At 37.8% G+C, this 18,383-nt stretch overlaps 1 protein-coding gene across 5 annotated transcripts in view; it reads left to right on the top strand.

Moving 5' to 3' along the window:
- The window catches only part of RYR3 (ryanodine receptor 3), a 285,143-nt gene that overhangs the window by 71,941 nt on the left and 194,819 nt on the right, over positions 1-18,383 (top strand). For all 5 annotated transcript variants that reach the window (XM_076344904.1, XM_076344903.1, XM_076344901.1 and 2 more), the window contains exons 4-10: positions 825-899; positions 1,892-1,970; positions 4,515-4,627; positions 5,078-5,177; positions 7,683-7,776; positions 16,949-17,023; positions 17,908-18,064. In XM_076344904.1, coding sequence (XP_076201019.1) covers positions 825-899; positions 1,892-1,970; positions 4,515-4,627; positions 5,078-5,177; positions 7,683-7,776; positions 16,949-17,023; positions 17,908-18,064 — 693 coding nt within the window. The remainder of the gene's footprint in view (positions 1-824; positions 900-1,891; positions 1,971-4,514; positions 4,628-5,077; positions 5,178-7,682; positions 7,777-16,948; positions 17,024-17,907; positions 18,065-18,383) is intronic.

Below are 18,383 nucleotides of genomic sequence, written 5' to 3'. Positions count from 1 at the left end.
AATTTCTTGATCACATTATTTATTTAAGTTTGAACAGGCTTGTTATTTATAAATAACTAGGAAATAAGATGGTAGATGCAGAAAAAGGCTGAGAGAGGTAGACTTGAAAACCTGTAAAGCTTGTTGTCTGTTGTTCCATAGGTATCTTTCCTGTTAAGATTCTTCCCTTGGAATTTATTTTCTGGTCACCAAAAGGAGCTCAAAAGATGTGTGTTAAATTCTCTAAATGAAGCGTATGGAAAATCCAGTTTTGTCTCTCCCTGATCTTGTCATAAATTTCCATATTCAAAATTAATAACTGTGCTTGGCTGAAATTATGGATGCAGTTGTTTTAATGAATCTGGTAAATGCTTAAGACAACGTTAATCCTAGCAAGTAGATATCCTTAGTATGTGCTTAAAGTATTCTGGGCAATAGGTGCATTTTTCCTCTTTCAGATTTCAGTTTGTGTATGTGTAAATATACTTATTTTATTATTATTTTTTAATGCCTCTGAGAAGTTTATAAGAAAGGTAAGTAGTATCTTATTTAATTTAAAACATTTTTTTTAAAATGCTGTGTTTTTACTTAATTATAATAAAAATTAGGTCACAATAAGAGTCTTTGACCAAGAACAACATTTGTTCCCTTTGAAGATATTTGGTTATTGCTGTAGCTACTTCATTATTATGATTTTTGCCCAGCATGTACATTTCATATACATCCACTGCTTGAATATTTGCAGTTATTACTTGAACTGTAGTAGCTCTTCATATTGTTACATAATTCTGATCGTAGTCCATGCAGTGCAGTGGAGTTCTGACCTTCTCTGTCATGTTCTGTAGGCAGCTCAAGGGGGTGGTCACAGAACCCTGCTGTATGGCCATGCTATACTACTTCGACATTCATTTAGTGAAATGGTAAGTGAAAGAGCACTTGCACAGAATGAATAACATGAAACTCAAATAAATGTCTTTTTATCAAAATAAAAAATATATAAATTTGTAAGAATGTTCTTTCTAATTTCTCTTCTGCACTAGATAAAAAAATTTGAATAGCTTATGGTGTCTCAACACAACGGAAGTGGCCCTTACATTTTAAATTCAAATTCTTCAATCCATTTCACTCAGAAATGTAGCTGAAATGCTCCTTTAGCCATGAACTATTTCTGTGTCTTTAAGGAATCCATTTTAATGATAATTCCATTAACAAGTTGCTGTTATCGCAAATGAATTTGTTGTGATATGTGTTATTTTTTCCATCATATTTTATAAAATAAGGTGTTCCTTTTAACATCCCATAGTTCCCAGAGGCTATGCCCACAAATGTGCTATCTTCAGGCTACCTTGTATAAATTCTGTTTCACTACATTGTACAACTGGAAAATTTTAACTGTTCTGGATCTTTGACTTACTAGAGCCCATGCAAGTATACCTAATAGGAGGTTGAAGAAATGAGGAGAAAACGTCTTCCCTCCTTTTTTTTCTGTACTAGAAGACTCTACATTAGTCTTTAAACTCTGTTACTTATGTTTCTAAACCATACAAATTGTAGTTGCTGTGATATACCAGAGTTGCAAGTATGATTATTGCTTTTTGGCTATGTTTTCATGAAGCAAACTTATTTACAGTAATGCTGTAATAAGATTTTGCCTGTTCCTATCTGATGAACTATGTGAAACTTTGGCAGGTAGGAGCTAAATTGCACAGAGAAATATGTGCTAAAGTGGAAAAGGATTTTGATGTTTTAAAGTCAGGAAGAGCTTGTATACAAATAACATCATACTTCACTAATTTAAAAAACGTTGAGCACAGGTCAATAGTAAGATGGAGTAACGTGAATGTATTAATTTGGCATGTGTGTTAATGGATACTGTTATTTTTTTGTTTTCAATAACTTCACTGTTTTGCAGTATTTGACATGTTTAACATCATCAAGATCCCAGACAGATAAACTTGCATTTGATGTGGGACTACGAGAAAATGCAGCAGGTATGGCAAGTTGTTTTTGAAGGAAAACATGTCACACATTTCTGTTTTTAGAAAAGGCATTGAGATTAATGGCACTGTAAACTTATGAATGTCATGTTTATGTGTTCATTAGAAATAAGATGACTGAAAGTAAATGATGACTGTCAATGCTGATGACTTTCAGTAAATTAACTGACTTTGTGTAAGAATGTGTCTTGCAATTAAACTGGGTTACCACAACTACAATAACACTGGTGATAATGGTCAAAGTAAAAAATTTCCATTGAATAAAATAAGTTTGATGCACTTATTTTCTATTTGTATGGTTTGGCACTTTAAATAGAGTTAGAGTACAGAAAAGCCATATATTGATCCATTCTCAATATACATTGTAACCATGCAACAAAAGAAGTACGCAACTTATAATGCAGGAAAACAGAATAAATGTAATGAGCACATTGCTAAAAGAGGTGAAGAAAAATAAAAGCATAAAATGGAGCAAAATAATAATGGGCCAGAGTGGAAGAGATATGACACAAACAAGAAATTACGAGAAAGCTTTAAAATCTAATTAATAGATTTCTGGGAGTACTGCCAGTAACAGTGCTGCTGACAGAAATATAGTAAAAAAAATTGTGCTTCCATGAAATCACATATAAATTATAAGATGCCACTGGGAGCTATGTTAAATGAATTTAAAAGCAACTCAGCCACAAAGAGACACAAATAGGTTTACGTGCTGCTGTATACATAATGTTAATGGTTACTGAAAGTGATGAGTACTCATAAGAAAGTAACAGGTGACCCTGTAGTACCCAAGCCCAGACATATAACTTGAAGGGAAAATCTAAGTACCTGTATACAAACCTCATTAATGTGAAGCTTCAAATAAAGAAATGCCAGTTGTATTAATATAAACCTGTGGTTTCTATTGTTTTTTCATTATTTTGAAAATAAATTAAAATCAAAATAGACTAATTTATGATGGAAAGGCACTGCCAATGTAGGTGTTAAAATGTTTGTGGACCATGATCTTTGAAACTTCCTTTTCAGGTGACTCTGATTATCTACACAACCTTCTGTTTTGAATGAGTGAAGTTTGTCCTTCAGTTGTTTGTAGCCATACAGAAGATGGTCTCAGACAGCTATTAGCAGCCTGTTACTTGGTTATATCTTTAGTTGCTGCCTTAGGTGGAGACCATTTTCTTTAGGCATGTTGATAAAAGGAATGTATGTGTTCTATCTCTCTGAAAATAGTTTCAGTGAAATCTGTCTTTATAATTTTATAGTTTTTTTCAGAGTTGTTGTGCATGTGTCTGCTTGTGCCCATGAGGTTTTGTAACGAATATCCGTAGTTGTCTCATACTGGTATTTGCTTAACTGTACATACACAAAAAAGACCCTGTACACATAGGTAAGATATAAAAAGCAACACATAAAAGGAATGCTTAGTTGTGTTTCTGCACAGAGGATTTTGATAACTACTGCATGCTTGTAAACCTCATAAACTGAACACTATAATATCACTTCCCCTTGCCCTAGTCCCCCACCCATGAAACTGTCCTATTGAGTCAATTTCAGCTGCAGGAAGTATTCTTCCCCTAGCAGGTATTGAGTGAAAAGCCACTGGATATTTAAAATTATTCTCTCTTAAAGATTTAGCACTTTATACTTTTAGGGATGTAACTTTTATTTATTATTTTCTTTATAATTAGTTTCATAACCTTCAAATTTTGTTTTAAGGAGGTTTTACATGAAATTTCTTAGCTGATCAAACAGATTATTGTGTTTTGTCTTATGCTACCAATTTTGCCTTTGTTTAATTTTCTCCCACTTTGCATTGCCCAGTGAGAAAGCTGTATTCAACGCATTTTCCTCAAGGTCTTAACTAAACCCTGAAGGGTGTGAAATTGTGGAATGAATTAGATAATCTTCCCAGAATTGGTGTGTGTGTGTGTGTGCAAAGTAATCTGGAATCTTACATTTAATGTGTAGGAAATGTTCTATGGTTGTCACCCTTAGGCTTGACTATCCTGCAGTCATATGGTCTGTAGTGCTAATGGAACTGCTCCCAGACCTGATATTTGTAGTGTAGCAATATTGTAAAGTTATGGAGTATTTGTTTCAAAATGCTGTATTTTACAACATAAATGTAGCTTAGAGTGGAAATGATACAGAAGACTGTGAATTAAATATGAATATTAAGTAAAAGAAGACACAAAAGGTGATAATTAAGACTGAGGTAGCTGTCAGCAATTTACCGGCAGTAAGAGCCTTGAAGGGAGGGCAGTTCTGAGCAGTGTTTTGTAAGTGGTTAGTTGCTTTAAAAAAAACATGAAAAGAGAAACATCAGCTTCAGTCATGACAAAGACTGGTTGACAAAAAGTTTCAAGGAGAAAGAAAAAAATTCAAATGGATTGAAAAGAGGAATAAGGTGGTTTTATAAGGTGAATGTCTTATAAGACACAATTCCTATATGTTATTTCAGTGTTGTATAAAGATATCCTTAAATTTCTTGGGAGTTGTCTGTTTTGTATACCCTAGATGAGTATCTCTGTCCTTTAGGTGAGGCATGCTGGTGGACAATACACCCTGCTTCTAAACAAAGGTCAGAAGGAGAGAAAGTTCGAATAGGTGATGATCTTATCCTGGTCAGTGTGTCCTCTGAAAGATACCTGGTAGGTTTGTTTGTTTAGCAAGGGGACACGTGGTGGGAAAATACAAAGTGCCGTGAGGAGTTTGGGAAAATGGTTGGGATTCTTATGAATGAATTTTTTTCTAATCTAGGAAATAATGCCTGGTGGTAATGCACTTCTTTTTCTCAGTGAAAGGTTTCCCCCCCCCGCCGAACAAAACTGTTTCCATGCCCTTATCCCGAGGTGTACTTCAGCATTCTCCATTTTGGGAAGTTTTTATTTCTGTAACTGTGGAAGATTTCTAAGCTGCAGCTGGAGTCTACTGATTAGATTTAGAAAAGAGTTCATTTTAAAAGCAAGTGACTACTAATTTTTAAAGGATATTTGTATATTTAGTTTATTATGTATTTCTATTTTGTTGAGAAATTAATATACTAAATATTTTTAAGTGCATAAATTTCACTGTTTCCTGTTACTGTTGCCTCATTTCAGCATCTTTCCATGTCAAATGGAAGTATTCAGGTGGATGCCTCCTTTATGCAGACACTATGGAATGTACATCCTACATGCTCAGGAAGCAATATTACAGAAGGTTTGTCATTTTATTTATTTAGAAATGTATATACTTCAGGTGACTTTGTATTGCTTTTCATAAAGAGTGAAAAGGAAAAAAAAACCACCCTCAGAACATCGAACCAAAGAGCTTAATGAAAATAAAGAAAATGAGCATAGGAGAGAAGAATAATGGAAGGGAAAATGGGGAAATACTGATACATCAACCAAATTAACTGAAGAAAAGCTAAGTAAGTGCTGTAACTTTAGAATAGCAAAACATAAAAAGCCGCTTGAGAAATGAAGACTGAGAGCACAACAGATGAGTTTATTGTCTTCAGTTTAATTTTGGGGAGTAGGAGCTGCATAATGACTAAAGCCAGTAAACTTAGATTTTGTACAGGATTTTCAACCACCCTGTAACAGAGATCAGCTATACTAAGTCTTGGTAGCAGTAGACCACCCTGGTGCTAAAGACTAACAGTCACTAGGTTTATCTGAACTATGGTTGGGTCCTTCTAACCCCAAGTGGTTTAAATTAGCATCTGACAGTATTTCTGTGCACTTGCCCATAAGAAACTTGTCTCAGAGTGTTTGTAGGTTTTTATTTTAAGAGCATATGGGATATGGATTTTCCTTGTAATACTTTCTGATTGCTTTGTGTTGCAAGAAGTGTATTATGCTGGAGCCGTATATTTATGAATGGCCGTCTGGTCCCCTGCCATCATGGGTCATAAATAGAATAGAGGTTAACTCTGGAAAAGTCCCCGTGTTCTCAGGTTTCACAGGTAAAACAAAACCAAGCAAACAGAAAAGCTATCCTATAGTAAAATTAAAAACTTGTAACAGATGACAAACATAATGAGCTCCACAGAGAGATCATGGAAGATCAGTGGTATATTTTAGATTTCTGTAACAGCAGGGATTTAGCAGATAAATTTCCTGAGTGCTTACAGAATCACAGAATGATTGAGGTTGGAAGGGACCTGGTCCAATCCCCTGCTCAAGCAGGGCCACCTAGAACAGGTTGTCCAGGACCATGTCCAGATGGCTTTTGAATATCTCCAAGGATGGAGACTCCACAACCTCTCTGGGCAACCTGTGCCAGTGCCCAGGCACCCTCACAGTGAAAAAGTGTTTCCTGATGTTCAGACGAACCCTCCTATGTTTCAGTATGTGCCCATTGCCTCTTGTCCTGTCACGGCACCACTGAAGAGACCCTGACTCCGTCCTCTTTACATTGATGAGATCCCCCCAGAGCCTTCTCTTCTCTAGATCAGACAGTCCCAGTTCTCTCAGCCTTTCCTCGTGTGTGAGATGCACCAGTCTCTTAATAATCTTAGTGGCCCTTTGCTGTACTTGAAACCCTTGTACTGTGTAGCTCAGAATTGGACACATAATCCAAAATTGCATAATCAAAAAAAAAAAAAAAAAAAGGATAAGGTGGGGTAAGCAGAGAAGTAGGTTTTCTGTGTGTCGGCTTTTTCCCAACTGCTTAGGCTTAGGTTTAGCTGTACATACACTTCTCAGAATGGTTTGCATGACGGATGATCATATGTCAAAAGACTTAGCAGCCTAGCTCAATTTGAATGGACAGACTGAGAACGTGGGATTTCCTGAGTCTAAAATTGGACTGGAAGTTGGACAACATACTTTTTGTGATGTTTGAAGTACTTTTGATGGAACATAAATATCAGGACAGTATATTTTTTTCGCATTCTTTCTTTGCTTTGACCTTTGTATTAATTGGCAACAGGATAATTGCCAGTTACCTTTTTCCTAATTTACAAATTTATATTGAATTGGCCACACAATATGAAAGTTTCCTTCTACCCTTCCTCCTTTATGTGTGTTTGTTCTTTTAAAAGTCATTAATTTCACTTACAAGGTCAGAACAGTTTGGACTGAGGGTCTGATGAATCATTCTCCTCCTACACCATTTTTTTTCTTTTCTTTTTTTCTGTGAGGTAAAGTGCCTGGTTTTGATCTGCAGTCTTTGTGTTAAATGGGTTGGAAAGTTAGCTTCCATTAAACTTAATCTTCAGAATTGCTAAGTGTTTTTCTGTCCTCTGTCTCCTGCTGCTGCTGTGCAGTTTTGATTTTGTCACAAATTATAAATGTCAGAACAAATTGATGAACTCACCAAATTATTTTGTATTGAGAACATTTAAATTGTATTAAGGGGGAGGAAACTGTGGTATTACATATTTGATTTGGCTTTTATCTAACGCATTCAATTTTCAAAACTGTAATTGTTGCAGAAGTTTTTATTTTCCTTTTCTATCCCAGAATCCTAATTTGATTTTTAAATATTAAGAGATCACTTTCTTTTTGTCTTCATTTTCAGAAGGAATATTTTTAACTGAAAAAGATACTAAAAAATAACATGTCATACTAAATTTGTTCCTCTTGTTTAATTTCGTTATGAGTGAAAATTTTGAAAACAGATTTCACCTAGGTCTTTTGAATTTTTAAGATTTTTTTCAGGGTATTATTTTCACATTGTCAATGTTTAAGCTAATGAGTAAATGTGCTTCTTCCACAGGATATCTGCTTGGTGGGCATGTAGTACGTTTTTTCCATGGCCATGATGAGTGTTTGACAATTCCATCTACAGATCACAATGATTCACAGCACAAGTAAGTGGTGGTGTATTTTTATACATTTCCTTCTCTCAAAAAAGAAATAGATCATTGACTGTCAGTTGAATTTGAGGTTAGATAAACACTCTTTACAGCAATCTTTAATTAGGCAGTGACATTGTTACAAGAAGTTGAGACCTACTAAACAGAAAATCAGTCATGAGTTCTTTTATTGCTGAAATTCAAGTAGTTGATTTCCACTGAGATTTCAGCCTATTATGTTGTTTGTCTTTAATGTGTACTACTATAAGCAGAGGTAAGCAAGTATTACCAGAGGTAAGCAAGTATTAGCAGGGAAGATGGTAATTTTTAATAAAAAAGCCCTAAAAAGTCTCTGAATCTTCGGCCTCTACAATGACTTTCATGTTTTATATATTTTGTACCTTTTTGCAAGTTCTTGCTCTCTCAAATTTGATTAATACGTTAGGATAATTAAATCACATTAGATAGACTAAACCACTTGTGTTAAATGTAAATCTGCAGTTGTTATATATTATGTTGATTTATTATTTGAATTTAACTTTGCATTTTGCTGATAATCAAAAGCACAGCAAGCTAATCTTTTTGATACACAAAAAAAACAGCATTAAAAATTATATTCAACAAATAAGATCTCCATACCCGTTGTGGCAAATTAATTATGCTTTCGGTAATATAGAATCACAGAATAGTTTGGGTTGGAAGGGAACTCTAAAGGTCATCTAGTCCAACCCCCCTGCTGTGGGCAGGGACATCTTCAACTAAATCAGGTTGCTCAGAGCCCCGTCCAACCTGACCTTGGATGTTTCCAGGGATGGGGCATCCACCACCTCTCTGGGCAACCTGGGCCAGTGTTTCACCACCCTCAGCGTAAAAAGTTTCTTCCTTATATCTAGTCTGAATCTACCCCCCTTTAGTTCAAAGCCATTCCCCCTTGTCCTGTCACAACAGGCCCTGCTAAAAAGTTTGCCGCCATCTTTCTTTTAAGTCCCCTTTAAGTACTGATAGGCTGCAATAATGTTTCCCTGAAGCCTTCTCTTCTCTAGGCTGAACAACCCCAACTCTCTCAGCCTTTCTTCATAGGAGAGATGTTCCATCCCCCAGATCATTTTCGTGGCCCTCCTCTGGACCTGCTCCAACAGGTCCGTGTCTTTCTTATGCTGAGGGCTCCAGAGCTGGACGCAGCACTCCAGGTGGGGTCTCACCAGAGCAGAGTAGAGGGGCAGAATCACCTCCCTCGACCTGCTGGCCACGCTGCTTTTCATGCAGCCCAGGATACGGTTGGCCTTCTGGGCTGTGAGCGCGCATTGCTGGCTCATGTCCAGCTTTTCATCCACCAGTACCCCCAAGTCCTTCTCGGCAGGGCTGCTCTCAATCCCTTCATCCCCCAGCCTGTATTGATACCAGGGGTTGCCCCGACCCAGGTGCAGAACCTTGCCCTTGGCCTTGTTAAACCTCATGAGGTTCACACAGGCTCACTTCTCGAGCTTGTCCAGGTCCTTCTGGATGGCATCCCATCCCTCTGGCGTGTCAACCACACCCCTCAGCTTGGTGTCATCTGCAAACTTGCTGAGGGTGCACTCAAACCCACTGCCTATGTCATTGATGAAGATATTAAACAATACCGGTCCCAATACGGATCCCTGCAGGATGCCACTCATCACCAATCTCCATCTGGACATTGAGCCATTGACCACTACCCTCTGGATGCAACCATCTAACCAATTCCTCACCCACCGGACAGTCCACCCATCAAATCCATACCTCTCCAGTTTAGAGAGAAGGATGTTGTGGGGGACTGTGTCAAAAGCCTTACAGAGGTCCAGATAGACGACATCTGTAGCCCTTCCCACATCCACTGATGTAGTCACTCCACCATAGAAGGCCACTAGGTTAGGCCAGGCAGGACTTGCCCTTGGTGAAACCATGCTGGCTGTCTCAAATCACCTCCTTGTCCTCCATGTGCCTCAGCATAGCTTCCAGGAGGATCTGTTCCATGATCTTCCCAGGCACAGAGGTGAGACTGACTGGCCTGTAGTTCCCTAGGTCTTCCTTTTTTCCCTTTTTAAAAAAGGGGGTTATGTTTCTCCTTTTCCAGTCAGTGGGAACTTCACTGGACTGCCACGACTTCGCAAATACGATGGATAGTGGCTTAGCAACTTCATCCACCAGTTCCTTCAGGACCCGCAGACAGATCTCATTGGGTCCTATGGACTTGTGCACCTTCAGGTGCCTTAGATGGTCTCGAACCTGGTGTTCTCCCACAGTGGGTGTCTCTTCATTCTGCCAGTCCCCGCCTTTGCCTTCTGTGGCTTGGGCGGTGAGGCTCAAGCACTTGCTGGTGAAGACTGAGGCAAAAAAGTCATTGAGTACCTCTGCCTTCTCTGTGTCCCAGGTAACCAGGTCTCCCATTGCGTTCTGGAGAGGGCCCACATTTTCCTTCATCTTCCTTTTATCCCCGACGTACCTATAGAATCTTTTCTTGTTGCCCTTGATGTCCCTGGCCAGGTTTAATTCTATCAGGGCTTTAGCTTTCCTAACCTGATCCCTGGCTGCTCAGACAATTTCTCCGTATTCCTCCCAGGCTACCTGTCTTTGCTTCCACTCTCTGTAGGCTTCCTTTTTGTGTTTGAGTTTGTCCAGGAGCTCCTTGTTCATCCATGCAGGCCTCCTGGCGTTTTTGCCGGACTTTCTCTTTGTTGCGATGCATCGCTCCTGTGCTTGAGGGAGGTGATCGTTGAATATTACCCAGCTTTCTTGGGCCCCTCTTCCCTCCAGGGCTTTGTCCCATGACACTCTACCAAGCAGATCCCTGAAGAGGCCAAAGTCTGCTCTCCTGAAGTCCAGGGTAGTGAGCTTGCTGTGCACCCTCCTCGGTGCCCTAAGGATCTTGAACTCCACCATTTTGTGGTCACTGCAGCCCAGGCTGCCCTTGAGCTTCACATTCCCCACCAGCCCCTCCTTGCTGGTGAGAACAAGGTCTAGCATAGCACCTCTCCTCGTTGCCTCCTCTATCACTTGGAGAAGGAAGTTATCATTGATGCATTCCAGGAACCTCCCGGATTGCTTATGCCCTACCGTCTTGTCCCTCCAACAGATGTCGGGGTGGTTGAAGTCCCCCATGAGGACCTGGGCTTGTGAGCATAAGGCTGCTCCTATCTGTCTATAGAGGGCCTCATCCGCTCGGTCTTCCTGGTCAGGTGGCCTGTAGCAGACCCCCACCGTAATGTCACCTGTCCCTGCCTTCCCTTTAATTCTGACCCATAAGCTCTCAGTTGGCTCCTCATCCATCCCCAGGCAGAGCTCCATGCACTCCAGCTGGTCATTGACATAGAGGATGATGCCCCCTCCTCGTGTCCCCTGCCTGTCCTTCCTAAAGAGCCTGTATCCCTCCATACCAACACTCCAATCATAGGAGCCATCCCACCACGTCTCCGTCATGCTGATAAGGTCGTAGCCCTGCAGGCATGCGCACGTCTCTAACTCCCCTTGTTTATTCCCCATGCGACATGCGTTTGCATAGAGGCATTCAAGTTGGGCCCCCGATGAAGCTATCTTACTGGCTGGAGTTCCTTTGTGCTGCTCTTCAGGAGCTCTCCTGCTGACCTGTGTTCCTTCTCCAGGCTCTGGGCATCTATTGCTGGCCCTGGCATCAAACTGGTAGGAGTGGGACGGATTGAGGTTCCCCTCCCCTGGCATCTCTAGTTTAAAGCCCTCTTCACCAGCTTGGCAAGCCTATGACTGAAGATGCTCTTCCCCTTCTCTGACAGATGGACCCCATCAGCCCCCACTAGACCAGGTTTCTCAAAGCGAGTCCCATGGTCTAAGTAGCCAAACCCCTGGCTGTGGCACCAGTCCCATAACCATTTGTTGACCCACCAGATTCGACTGGCCCTTTCCAACCCCTTCCTTTTGACCGGCAGGATTGATGAAAAAACTACCTGCGCTCCCGAGTCCCTTACCGCCACTCCCAGGGCTCCGCAGTCCTTCTTGATAGTCTTCAGACTGCTCCTGGCTGTGTCACTGGTGCCCACGTGAAACAGCAGCAGCGGATAATAGTCAGTGGACTGTACGAGGCTTGGTAGCCTCTTGGTGACATCCCTGATGCGAGCCCTCGGTAAGCAGCACACCTCTCTAGAGAGTGCGTCTGGTCGGCACATGGGTGCCTCCGTACCTCTCAGAAGAGAGTCGCCTACTGCTATCACCCGTCGCCTTTTCTTAGTTGTGCTGGTTGTTATACGGGGGGCAGATCGGGCTGCATTACTCAGCTCCAGCACTTCTCCTGGTGTGACAGGACTTTCCTCTTCGGCCTGCAGAGCGGTGAAGCAGTTCTGCAAGGGCACCTCAGGCTTCAGGGGAAGTCTCTTCCTCCTGCTGTTCCTTGCCTTTGCAACCGTCCAGTCTTCTGCATTATTGGCCCCCCCGCTCCCTTCTGCGTGTGCCAGTGGGGGAGTTATTGGTTGTTTGGCTGCGGGCTGCGGGTCCACTGCAGACTGCGCTTGGAACCAGCTATCTAGCTCCTTCTCTGCCTCCCTGATGTTACGCAGTCTTATCACCATCTTCTCGTGCATCTTCTCATATGATACCACAAGTAACTTTCAGTTATGTCAAGTAAACTTTTCAGCTCTAAATTTCCCATTTTTACATTTCTGTGGAGTAAAAATGTCTCCAAAACTAAAAGAAAACCCAAACTGAACGTCAGCAAACTTCACTTACTGGTGAATTTTTTTATTGCTGTTTTCTTCATATGTGTATAGAAAAAAAAGATACAAAGTTTGCACTGAGTGTGAAAATGTGCACACCTAGTATAAAAACACTAGTGAAAGTATTATGATCTAGATACCTTGTGTGGAACAGACGTCACATTGAGACTAATTTTATAAACAACCAGTCTTGATAAGGTTAGAAGAGGTGTCAAGTCTTTTCAGTATGTTCAGAAATGTTGTACTTTGCTACTGCTGTTACTTATCTAGAAGTCAGACATAGTTAAAAAATAATTGTGGAGTCCTATTGCCCTGTATGTTCTTCTTCTTAATATATGTTTGGTGTGTATTATTACTGCCTTAAGATCTGCTTCCATTTTTTTACAACTATGTAAATAAAAGGGTAAAATTGAAAAATGTTTATTTTTCGGAATGAAATCTATGTATTTATATTCCTAAAATAGGAGAATAATGTGAAGGCTATATTGAACATTTTCAAATGTGTGATAGTGATACAATGTGTTAAGATTGATGATTTGGAGTTGCCTTATCTTTTGGACTTGTGAGCTGCATAATATACATAAGGCCAAGTTTGTACTGTGTCATAGTTGTAGGAGTCACATTTACTTTATACAAAACAAAATGAATACATGAAAAAAACCAAATAGCAATAGGAACATGAGAAAGAGCTGTAGAAAATGGTTGTCTTTATTTCCATCTCTTTGTTTAATCAGTTTTATGCATTCCATAAGGACTATTAAATAAGCTAAGTTAGACAAGAGTGATAATTTCTCTTTTCATAGAACATACATTTAATTTTCTGAAGGTTTCTGTAGAGAATGCTCCTTAACAATTCACACAGTGACTATTCTCTGCCAAGAATCTTAAGGTCTTTTATTACAGGCTAAGTGAAAATACACAGGATGCACCTATTAAGCATCAAAAAGGCAGGCTTGGCAAAAACTCAGAATAGGATGGATGGATGGATGGATGGATGATGGATGGATGGATGGATGGAATCAAGGAGAAGATGCAGAAAATATTATGTGGATGCTGTTGTGAAAAAGCAGCAATTCTCTTTTACCTGCAGCTTTTTTACTGTAAGAGCAGGTCACTAATGCTAGTACAGTGTTGTGTATAGAAAAAGCTGGAAAAGTGTTAGAGAATTTAAGTAGTATAGGAGTTTAAGAAGTATAAAAGGTGAACAGAGACATATCTATGGTATTCCTTCAGTGAAGGAATGGTTGAGTTGAGCCAAGGAGAAATTAAGGAGGTCAAAGAGAATGGAAATAAATTATTAGCTAGGAAGAGGTCATTAGAGTCTGCCAAAAGTAACATCAGTAAGGTGAATGGGACCAAAGAGGATCTAGGAAGAAAATGAAAAAGAAAAACTCCAGACAGTTACTGTGTATTCAGTATATTCATAGAATCATAGAACAGCCCAGGTTGGAAGGGACCTCAAAAAATCATATTCATAGAGTCTGGAAATGAAGATGAATTGATTGCTATGTTTTTGGTTGTAATTTTGTATTTTGATTCTAGAGTATCAAAAACATTATTACGGAAACAAGATGTGTAGGAAATGCTACTACCTTTACTATGAAGAATATATATTCTTACTCTTATGGTGCGCTATCATTTTGAAATTTTTGAAATCACACGTGTGTTCTTAAATGTGACTCCTAAATAATGTGCAGGTGTAGATGTACAAGTCCATCATCTTACAAAGATACTGGATGCAAATGGTTTGTCATACTCCAGTATACTTCATGTTAATATATAGATTCTTACTGGAATGTATTGGTGTTGATCAAGAAGCAGAATATCAGATAAATTAAAACCTTAAGTATTCTCAATAGAAGAAAAGTTGTAGGAACGCTTACTCAGATAAGAAAAACACAACTTTCACTTTACAAGTTGAGTTCCAGGTCCCATAGTTGCATGAGAACAATGCTAAAAAGATTTTTTTTTTCCTGTTAACTGTTGAAAAAGGAAAAGAATTTGACAATCTGAAAAGCCAGTTAAAATTCTGCATTTCAAAATGCTACTTTAATTCAGAACAGACTGTATAACAGCCAGGTTGTAACATTTTTATGTATGCATGTGCAGCATTCAGTCAAGTTTGCCAGAGCAGGAAGGCAGATTTTAAATTCCTTTGCTGATATTTTTTCAGATACGTAAGTACAATAGAAGGTCCAGCTCCTGTGCGTGCTAGCGTGGATTAATCCTGTTCACAGGAATACATGTAAAAAAGTTTTTCATCTTTCAGTAATCATTCATGTCTTGTCATCTAAGCACCTGAATTTGTATAACCTTTCTCATATATAATAGATATAGGAAATACAATGGATAATAAGAAAGGTCTTGATCTAAAACTCAGGATACATAGAAGCTTTTTTTTTTAAATAATAAAAGCCTTTCTCTGCTGTAGTACTAGATATTTTTTTTTTTTGTGAGGTATAAACAAAATCCTTTCCTAAGAAGCAAATTACAATTTGAACATTTTTATTTTTGTATCTTAATCACATTATGATACAGTCATTTTTCATTCTGCATTATTTTGTGTTTTTCAGTTTGACTGTTTTTATGGTTTGGGATCAGTTCCAGTTATTTCAATTAAACAAGGAGCAGTGGAACTGTTTTCTTCATCTTTCTTCACCCCTTCTTTCATTTGGGAAAGGGAAGAACAGGTTATATGAATTACTGTTCTTACCTCTGACAAAACTACAATAAAATTTATCGTTAGAAATTGATGAAAACATTTAGTAATAAGTGTGAATCAAATAATCTTGCTGAAAGGTTCAACCAACCTCTCCTTTAGGTATCAATAAATAAATATATGAACAGAAAGAACCACTGCCAGAAAAGTTTAGAAATACAAAAAAAACTGTCTGCTTATATTGCTCTAAGAAAAATTAAAGGACCTAACAAACTTTTGGAAGTTTGCTGTGCTTTTGAAAAGCAGCTAGTGAATCAGTTTGTTTTGCATCTAGAATAATTTTGTTTGTGTGTCTGAACCCTTCTCTCTCACTGAAATTATGAAGGAAGGTACTGCAGTATATTACAATTATTAAGAATATGATTTTCTTATTGGTGTCTGCCTGGAGGACTCAGTTTCTGACCACACTCACAGTTTACACATAGATGTTGTCATGTCATTTTTTCAAATGAAGAAGTAGGCATAGCAAAAAATAACTGCGTCATCCTCTAGTACTATTTTGTTGTGTGAACAGATTTCTGTTCATTTGCTACCGTACAATTCATTTCAATCTATTGTATAATGATGGTGCAATAAACCCTTTCATAGTACAGTATGGAGGACAGCTTGGGAGTCACATTGTGAAGGTAAAGCCTTCACTCTAATACAGTTTCCCAATAACAGTAATGTTGCAGATAGTAGCCTAACAATGTGTAAAAGAAATTAAATTTAATTAGTTAAGAGATTCTTAAAATTTTTTAAAATAGGTAAGGTGCACATCAAACTTCCCAAATTATTATTATAACTAAATAAAGTTTTTGATTAGAAGTTTATTATTTCCTAAATTTTTACTGTTGCAGAATGTAACAATTATTATTTAAAAGTATTATTTAAAAAATATTATTAAAATTATTATTTTTTTTAAAAAAAAGGTTCTATGTATCCTGAGTTTCAGATCAAGACCTTTCCTATTATCCATTGTATTTCTTATATCCATTATATATGAGAAAGTTTATACAAATTCTGGTGCTTAGATGACAAGACATGAACGATTACTGAAAGATGAAAAACTTTCTTGTGTGTATTCCTGTGAACAGGACTAATCCACCATAGTTTGTATTTGTTTGTATTTGAATATTGAATAAAATACCAGTTTCAGCACTAAAACATCCCTGGCCAGTAATTCAAGAAAACTAGATTATATTAAAGGCTGAATCCCTTCACTTCCTGTTTTTTATTTCTCTGAGTTTCCTAAAACTAATATATAATTTTATCTGTATTACCTGTTTTGTGAGGATTATAATACAAAATTTTTGTTTTATCACCACCATTTTTGTCTTTTAATAAGAATGTTAGAAGTAATTCTAGGAATGAAGTCTCTGATGTCATATTCATGCAGATAATTTATGTATGCAAAAGTGTATACTTATTTTAATATTGTGTTTATATGTGTTTAAGATAATTAGTAATTTAGATTAATCTCTTGGGAACTGTATGAATTACATATTTTTATGATTGATTAAGTAACAGCAAAAGTTTCTCAGCCACTTTGAAGGCATTTTATCAACTCCTGAGAGAGAATAGTGTAATGGAAATAGCCTAACTTACCTGGGACATTCGGATTGTGTATCGTGCTCTCACTGATGAGTAGGAATCTTCTGTCCATTCAACTCCATCTGTTTAGCTGGCAAGAATAAGTGAGTCCTATACAGTTTACAGAGGAGTAAGTTATAAATACTGTGTAGCACAGATAAACACAAGAGAATGATCTTCTGAATCTTTTCTGTAGGAAAGTACTTTATGAAACCGGAGGAGCTGGTGTTCGAGCAAGGTCTTTGTGGAGAGTAGAGCCCCTTCGAATAAGGTACTGGTATTTTTTGAACTTTTTTTTTAGCAACTCTTACGTTAACAGCAATTCAATTGTTACAGAACCTTAAGGCAGAATATGAGTAATATATTTGTCCTGCTGTATGATATATGTTAGTATGTTCATTGTCAATAATAAAAAATAATCTACCGTGATATAATCATACGAGGAATGTCAGTATTTTAAGACTTTTTTTTTTTCATCTGTGTTCCATATCAAAAGCAGTGTCACCTATGAGATACATCTGCTTGAGACATTGCTTCTGTCCAAAAGTAAAATGCTTTTCTAGTCTTCACTTGGAATTTTAGAAGCATGGGTGGAAACCAGAACAATAATATCCCTCATGGGTGTCTTTTTTTTTTAGACTCTATCTTCCTCCTAGGTGATTAGTTATCTGTTAACTGTTGCAAGTGAAATTTCAATATATACCATAAGAGTATATATGTTTTAACTTTGATGGCCTTCTGAACTGTATGTTTGCTTTACTCTTGGTGTGTTTGTGATTGCAAATGAAATACTCTCATAATTAACAGATCTAGGATAGTTCTGTGGAATATTGAGTCCTCACTTAGGTTTGATTTGTTTGTTTAGGCACTCAGCTGAAATACAGTAGTTAATTTACACTTTAGTATTTTTCAGAAACATGTAGGATTTTTTTATGGACACTGCATGTAACACCATGATGAAACAGAGAGAGGGTATAGAAATAAGAAAATTAAAGCTATACTCCTTTCCAAGGTTCCCTTTGCAAATGTATTAACAATTTTGCATTAAGGAATATATATAGCACATTCTATTTTCTAAACGTCCTTTAAAGCCCAAAATAGAAATATTAGTTTTGCTTACATCATAAATTATTTTTTGATGTCTCATATGTTTAGCTGGAGTGGAAGTAATGTCAGATGGGGACAGCCTTTCCGTCTTCGACATATTACAACAGGAAAGTACTTGGCTCTGAATGAAGATGAAGGACTTGCACTGTTAGAGAGAGAGAAGTCAGACACAACATCTACTGCCTTTTGTTTTAGAGCATCAAAGGTAAATAACATCAATGCAAATTTGTCTTAAATATGGAGCACTCAAATACTAGATCTGAGTTGGTTCAATGACTTTATAAATTATTTGTAATTTCTAAATTGAAGCAATTGACAGGGATTATGCATTTAAATACAAAGGTAAACAACCTGAGTCAAGAGTAACAAAGGTTTCCTTGAGGAAAAATAGGGATGATGAATAAATTTTAGAGTAAACTAAACTGTTAATAGGTTAAAAAAACAAGATTGAAAACTATTACAATGCAAGATACAGTAGTTTAATATGAAAGCTTTAATCATTATAGAATCATTTTAGTTGGGCA

This window comes from Aptenodytes patagonicus, chromosome 7, assembly GCF_965638725.1.
Source record: "Aptenodytes patagonicus chromosome 7, bAptPat1.pri.cur, whole genome shotgun sequence".
Taxonomy (NCBI): domain Eukaryota; kingdom Metazoa; phylum Chordata; class Aves; order Sphenisciformes; family Spheniscidae; genus Aptenodytes; species Aptenodytes patagonicus.
Note: the sequence above shows the minus strand (reverse complement) of the source record. Positions and strands in the feature narration are given on the sequence as shown.